This window comes from Arvicola amphibius, chromosome 4 (genome assembly GCF_903992535.2).
Source record: "Arvicola amphibius chromosome 4, mArvAmp1.2, whole genome shotgun sequence".
NCBI classification, from domain to species: Eukaryota; Metazoa; Chordata; class Mammalia; order Rodentia; family Cricetidae; genus Arvicola; species Arvicola amphibius.
In genome coordinates, this window is record NC_052050.1 from 69,909,522 (window position 1) to 69,916,815 (window position 7,294).

A 7,294-nucleotide genomic window follows, 5' to 3' on the forward strand; every position below is an offset into this window, starting at 1 on the left:
TGTGGGCTGTAGAATGGATGAGAGGGACCTCAGGCTGGGAAAAAGGGGAAGCATCAACACCTCAGTAACCAACAACCTCTAGTTTTCTAACTTGGGTGAGTTAAACTTCCTGCGGGTCATTTACCAGCATAACCCACAGCTCTGCTTGAGGCCATAGGATTAGGTGATCCTATCTCTTAACATCCTCTGATCATTGTAGCAGCCAAGATCTCAGGGGATAGTAAACACATCATAAAGCAGAACGTGTCCAAATGTTCTCAGTTTCTCTTATCTGTGAAATGAGCATCTTAGAATCACCCCCTTTGAAGAGATAAAGTTAAATGTGTGACAGAGAGCATTAGTCAGCATCCCAATAAAAAACATAATTACAAAAATCTATCAAGAATCCCAGGCATGGTCATGCTGAGCACTGGACCAGTCTGAAAATCTCTATAAAAAGGAAAATATTCATGACGTCTAAGAATCCTCTCAGCTGTAGAAATTTCAAATTCTAGGACCTGAGAATTATCTTCCTTAGGGCTCCTTTGATGTCGCGATTCCTCAGGCTGTAGATGAAGGGGTTGGCCATGGGGGTCACCACTGTGAAGATGACAGAAGCCACTGCATCCTGTAGTGAGTAGGAGGAAGAAGGGTGCATATAAACTCCTAGGATCGCCCCATAGAAAAGGCAAACCACAGTGAGGTGGGAACCACAAGTGGACACGGCTTTCCTTATCCCCTGGGCAGAGGGCATCTTCAAGACCTTAGAGCAGATGTAGGCATAGGAAACAGCAATGCATAGAAATGGTGTCATAAATATCACTCCACCCTCAGAAAAGGCTGTGACATCATTGATAAAGGTATCAGAACAAGAGAGTTTCATGACAAGGTAGGGATCACAGTAGAAGTGGGGCACTGCATTATGGGAACAGAAGGTGAGTCGAAACATGAGGAGAATGTGCAAGAGAGCATGCAGGTGTGTTATGACCCATGATATCGCCACCAGGAGGGCACAGAGTCTGGGCCTCATCATCAGGGTGTAGTGGAGTGGGTGACAAATGGCCACATAGCGGTCATAGGCCATCACACTCAGGAGGAAGCTGTCCATGTTGCTGAATGTGAACATGAGGTACATCTGGGCCATGCACTCCATGTAAGAGATGGACTTGCTTCCCACCATGTGATTCACCAGAGCCTTGGGGACGGTGACTGAGGAAAAACAGATGTCAACGCTGGAGAGGTTGGCCAAGAAGAAGTACATGGGTGTGTGGAGATGAGGGTCACAGCTGACGATCAGGATAATGAGAAGGTTCCCAGAGATGGTGACCATGTACATCCCCAAGAACATCCCAAAGACAAGCTCTTCTTGGACTGAATCTTCAGAGAGTCCCAGGAGGAGGAATTCTGTGACTGTCGTGTGATTGTCACCATCCATGTCTCTGGAGAAGAAAGTGAGACACTTATGAAGAAATCATTGACCAACACTTGGAGAAAACTTCTATGCAGTTTGGAAATTTTGACTCTTTAGTTGAGAATTAGTTGGTAGTAAATTCCCTTACAAGGCATTTTTAAAACAAATAGTTGTTCTTTGAAAGGATTGAATTCTAATGAGTCTGAGTTTATTGATTTTGCTCTATTTGCTTAGTACCTCATATATTACAATTCATACAGTAGTTATCAGGCAGAATTTGGCATACTCCACTTTACTCTATACATGAGGAATCTGAGGAGTGGGAAGCTAAGTGCTATATCAAAAATCACTGGTCAATAGCAAGAGAGTTCAAAACAAGATAATAGTCTTGTTCTCTGAGTCACACATTACACACGTAGACATGCATGCTTGCATGTATAAAACACAAACATACACATGTATATGAACATGCACAACACACACATACATACACAAACACACACATAGATATTTGTAGCAGACACACACACACACACACATGATTTTTCTTACATATTCTTTTGTCTGAAAAGGAATTTCTGATCTGAAAAAATCCTCCTCCCTTAACATCCAACTGGATGGCACTAAGGCTGGGGATTGTCTTTGAGATGCACATGAATCTCCACTTTTTCCACCTGTAAATCCTTTATTTCCAATAGAAAAATAAAGCACTTAGAATCTGAATACCCAAGTATACAGATTCTATATAGGCAGGTACCAAGTCCCCAAAAATTTTTATGTTATATTTGCTACAATTTATTAAATTTTAATCAAATGAAAAGTCACTACTAGTTGTCATGTATGATAAACCAGGTGGTTGTGCTGTGATTTATCTGTTTCATCACAATTGGGAAGACCAATAGGCTTTGACAGACCTGCCTGGCGGCTGGGCCTTTGCATTCTATCTGCTAAGATGTTGTCACCATAGCTCACACTTGAGCTGCTGCCCAGACCCCTGTGTGCAGTGTGCCCCCTCTTCTGAGTGCAGAAGATGGGGCATACAGTACATTGTTCTTCTACTGGAGGAAAGGGGATTTACAGGTGGATAAAATGCAGATTCATGTGCATCTCAAAGACAATCCCCAGGCTCAGACATCTCCATGGTCAGGAGGTCAGGAAAACATCTGGACTGCAATGCCCATGGAGGGATGCAAGGCAGTTACAGCTGAGGAGGGAGGAGAGTCACCCTGGGGTGATCAGAGGCCTGGCTGGGGAAGGGGAGGAGAGGAGACAGTGTCAGGAGAAATGGCCTGGCTGCTGGGACAGCACATGACACGGAAATAGATGGCATTGGTTACAGGATGCTCGTGTGGTCCAGACAGCGAGCTGACTGCGGCTGTGAGAGTGGAGCTAGCACAGCGCTGAGATGGGAGTCCAAGGTCACTTCCGGAGCGTTGCCATGGGTGTAGACCAGCGTAACAACAGCAGCAGCAAAGAGCTAGAATGAGGGCTTGGGAGATGGCTCAGTGGGTAAAGCACGAGCCATGTAAGTGTGAAGACCTGAGTTCAAATCCCCAGAACCAACCTAAAACTCCACACCATAGAGCACATCTGCTATCCCAGTGCTTTTATGGTGAAGTGAGAAGCAGAACTCTGTATGGGTGCTGTGACACATGTGTCCTACACTCCTAAACATACATGGTCACACACATACACACAGTAACACATACACAATATATACAATTTAAAAAGCTAGAATATGCTTCTAATGGGTCACTGTGTAATGGACTATAGAAGCAGAAAGAAGAGAAACAGAATGATCAATAGTTCATAAAAACAAACAAAACAGTCCTTCGCCTGTAAATGCTAATGCTCCTGAAGACAGATAGTTTCCCATCAAAGAAATAGAAAGAGGCTCAATGGGATGGAAAGGCAATGTGCTATGGCTGGGAAAGACCACAGCTAAAGCTCACTCCTCAGAGCATTAGGCTTTAGCTAGTCCATATTTTCTCATTCTGTGCATTAAGAGATGGTGGACATTGGAATGGTCAGATGGTGGGAATAATACTAACATATCATGGGTTAAGCCCTAGCTGTACAGCTTCCATAGAACCATGAACGGATGCCCCTTTCATTGATTGACTCTTCAACTCAGCTTTTGGATTTTATTCCACTTTCCCTTAAGCTTCCTTATGAGACAGAATGCAGCTGCCACAACTAATAAAAAAGAACATTCAGGATATATGTATGTATGTATGTACATATACATATATGTACATACACCTAACTGTGAGTCTGTTTTGCTGAATGATTTCTATGAATCAGGGACTGTTGGGTGTGTCTGAGATGCCAGATGTGTAGACATTTCTGCATCACTGGGATTTGAGACCCTGAACCTTAAAGGCTGCTTTGTCTCTGGACTCCAGCAGCAGTCAACACTCTGCTGCCCAGTTTTAATAGCATCCAAGCAGCCACCGTCTGAGACACCTTCATTATACAACCACACACTCCAGGGGATATGCACAGAACAAATATGAGGACCAGGATAAAATAATGATATTCCATCTCTGTTTCACTGTCTTTTGCTGTCTCTGTGTGTGTCTCTACATCTCTGTCTCTTTCTGTGTCTCTGTGTCTCTCTATGTCTCTGTCTCCTCCCTCCCTCCCTCCCCCCCTCCCCCCCTCTCTCTCCTTCTGATAAAGCTTTTTAATACCATGCAGTTATGATCCTAAACCTCCAAACTCCATTCTGTTCTTCTGCTCCCTCTATCCACGTAGCAGGTCCCCTGTGTCCCTAGAGCAGAGAACCTCACGTAGGAACAAGGCATGGACATGGAGGAGTGAGACACTTTTCCTCCTTTGATCTTGGTCAGATGCAGAGGGATTGAATGAAGTTCTTTCTCTATATGTCATCCCATGGGCTCAAGGCCATGAGAGTCTGCCTGTTGTGGGATTGCCCTCTTCTGATTTTCCACCCTCCTTACCTGGGTGTTCTTGGCTGCTATCAAATGTCCTCAGAAAAGTTCTGTCGCTGGTGCCATGGTTGAGACTGGGTTTTGAGAAATCCACACTTGATACTGAGAAGGGAAGGACCTTTCTCCCCAGAAGAGAACATCTAGAATGAGGCATGTGGCTCTCTCTGGTCAAGCTTGGATGGCTGGGAGTGAATAAATTGATGCTCCATCCCTGGAGGTGGTGCTGCCGTGAAGATGGAGCCAAGTGTGTGCTCCCCTAGGGTGGATTTCTCAGAGGTTCTAATTAGAGACACAGATGAAGTGTTCACAGTCTGCATTCTTTCTGGGCAACGAAAATTAAGATCCTCAGAAAGTCAGTTATTATACAGGTCCTCACTGCTAGAGTTCTATCCTTGGCTATTTATTTATAGTTAATCATGTCTGATAAGATGGTGTTTACTTTATATATAATGCATAATATCACAATATATAGATATTATGTATCACACAGCAATACAATATAAAATTTTATCAAGTTACAGTAGAGGTTAAGGTCAGCATCAGCTTGATACCAAAATTTAGTGAATACATTACTAGAAATCAGACCACAAATCAATTAATGTCATCATTATTGCTACGGCCTAAAAACAACATTGGAGCCCACTATCCAGTATGAATCAATTACCAAAACCAATTGCAATGACTTCTAAAACAATCATATGAATGATGTAGAAACAGCACTTGGCAAATTCTAAAACTATTCATTATTGTAAAAATTTCCAATAAATCCAAAATCAACAGTCTCCTCAACTTGAAGAATGGTTTTTACAAAAAGATTTTATTACAATCAGAAAGATGCCCAACGTTAATCTTTATCTATCATGTATTTCAACTGCTCTTTCTCCAAATGACTTTGCTTTCTTATTAGTCCCATTTATATAATTGTTAGCCTAAGCTCATCCATGTACAAGAAGAAATTTTAAGGTATTTGATTTGGCAGCAGTAAATCCATTTGCTGTTTTAAAAGTAATGTATTTTCTACTGACACTGAGTCTTCTGAACGTTCAAAACCATGGATCTCTCATCATTTGACTCATCTTTTTCTTCCTTCAGCTTCTAGAAAGAATCAAAATGACTTGTAGGGCAAGTACGATTGCTTCATAGGTAAAGACTCTTGTCACAAAGTCTGTTTGATCCCCAGAACATACACGGTTAGAGGAGAGAAGTCAGTCCTAAAAGTTGTTCTCTGACCGTCACATGCAAGCATGGAACACATGAACCTACACAAACGCACATATGTATACACATATACACATGCACACACAAACACATACACACAGAGAGAGAGAGAAATGTAATTTTTAAAGATTGTCTTATATTATTGACATAAAGACACTGCATACTTTTTTATTGCTTTCTTTCTTTTCTCTTTTGTGGCAAGGTCTCTCCACATAGGTCATGATAACCTTGAAATCCCATGCTTTTGTCTCAGGCTTCCAAGTCCAAGAGCCAGAATTAAAGATCTCACTCAATACAGAAGGGAGCAGTAAAGGAAGTACAAGCATTAGCACTCCATGGTGTGGCTAAAGGGAAGGAAGATTTCCTCTGCTATGAGAGAGAAGAGGCAGAAGATCTGGAAGAGGTCAGAACAGACTGAGGAAGCAGTAGACTGAACATGGGCAGCAGAATGGACCTGGCCAGGGCTACCTGTGAGAGAAGAGAGAATGACCAGAGAACAAGGAGCACAGAGAGAAGACCAGAGCAGCAAGAGTGAGGATGTGAGGAGAGCTGAGTTGTTAGGAGAAAGAGCAGCTGGTGGGAGGGGAATCTGAGCTGGAGGGAGTTTAGGGTAGAGGGGAAGGTGACAGGCTAAGATGTCAGCAAGGACATGTGTGACAGGTACTTGTGAAAAAGTGAGGAGCATGGAAGCCAGCACATGCTTTGGCATGCTAATAGGCACCACAGATAGCCATAAGTCTCCTCAGCTAAAGATAAGGGAAGTTACCCCTTTCAGCCCATGGGAACCGACTTCACAAATTCCTGAGGAATGCTGGCTTTTATCCAACTTCCAGAAATGCTCTAGTCCAGCTTGAGCTCATTTCTGGATACATGGAAAGTTTTTCAGAGGTAGGGAAATTGGAGCTTCCTTTGGATCTGACACACTACCAGGACTGGTTTCATATATGATACTATTATAACGTATACTTTAAAAAATACTGACTTCAGCTGGGCAGTGGTGATGCACACCTTTAATCCCAGCACTCAGGAGGCAAAGCCAGGATGAACTCTGTGAGTTTGAGGCCAGCCTGGTCTACAAAAGCTAGTTCCAGTACAGGCTCCAAAGCTACAGAGAAACCCTGTCTCCAAAACTTAAAAAACAAAAAGAAGAAAAGGGGGAAAAAAGAAAAAGAAAAAATAGACTCTAGGTCCCATGGACTAGAACAGTATGTGTCCACATCTGTAGGTCACAAACCCTCAAGGGCTGAGGCTGACAAACAGGAGGCTGCTCCTCGCCCAGTCACCATTTCAATCTGTGTTGACCAAAGGACCCATGAGCCACCTGTTTGTTTTAACATAAAGTGAAAAGTATAACGTCTTCCCCTAATGCTGATAGGCTCTTAACTTGAGTAGATTCTATCAACAGAGAAAGAACAGCAGGGGAAACACACAAGGATGCTCAAAAATACCTGGATTTTTGGTAAGATTTCCTAAGGTTCAAGGCTTGTCCCTGGAGAACCTACCCAAAGAGACCAGAAGGAAGGCCAAGGAAACTTTCATGAAAAAAAAGCAAAAGAGTTCAGTGGTATAGTAAAGTAGGCTGAGTTTTTCAGGGAGGTACAACCTTAGCACAGTCCCTACAAAACTCTCCATCTTCCTGGGGCTTGAGATGTGCCCCTCCCTTTCCAGATAGCAGGGCTCAGTTACAAAGTCAACTGCAACTTTTCAACCCTAGGGTAAACTCAAAGCACTC

The 7,294-nt window shown here is 43.0% G+C and overlaps 1 protein-coding gene across 1 annotated transcript; it reads right to left on the reverse strand.

Moving 5' to 3' along the window:
- Positions 1-490: 490 nt before the first annotated feature.
- On the reverse strand, positions 491-1,414 carry LOC119813234 (olfactory receptor 1361-like). The gene has a single exon (XM_038328447.1). It carries the CDS (start codon positions 1,412-1,414, stop codon positions 491-493), a length of 924 nt encoding a protein of 307 aa, XP_038184375.1.
- Positions 1,415-7,294: the final 5,880 nt, after the last annotated feature.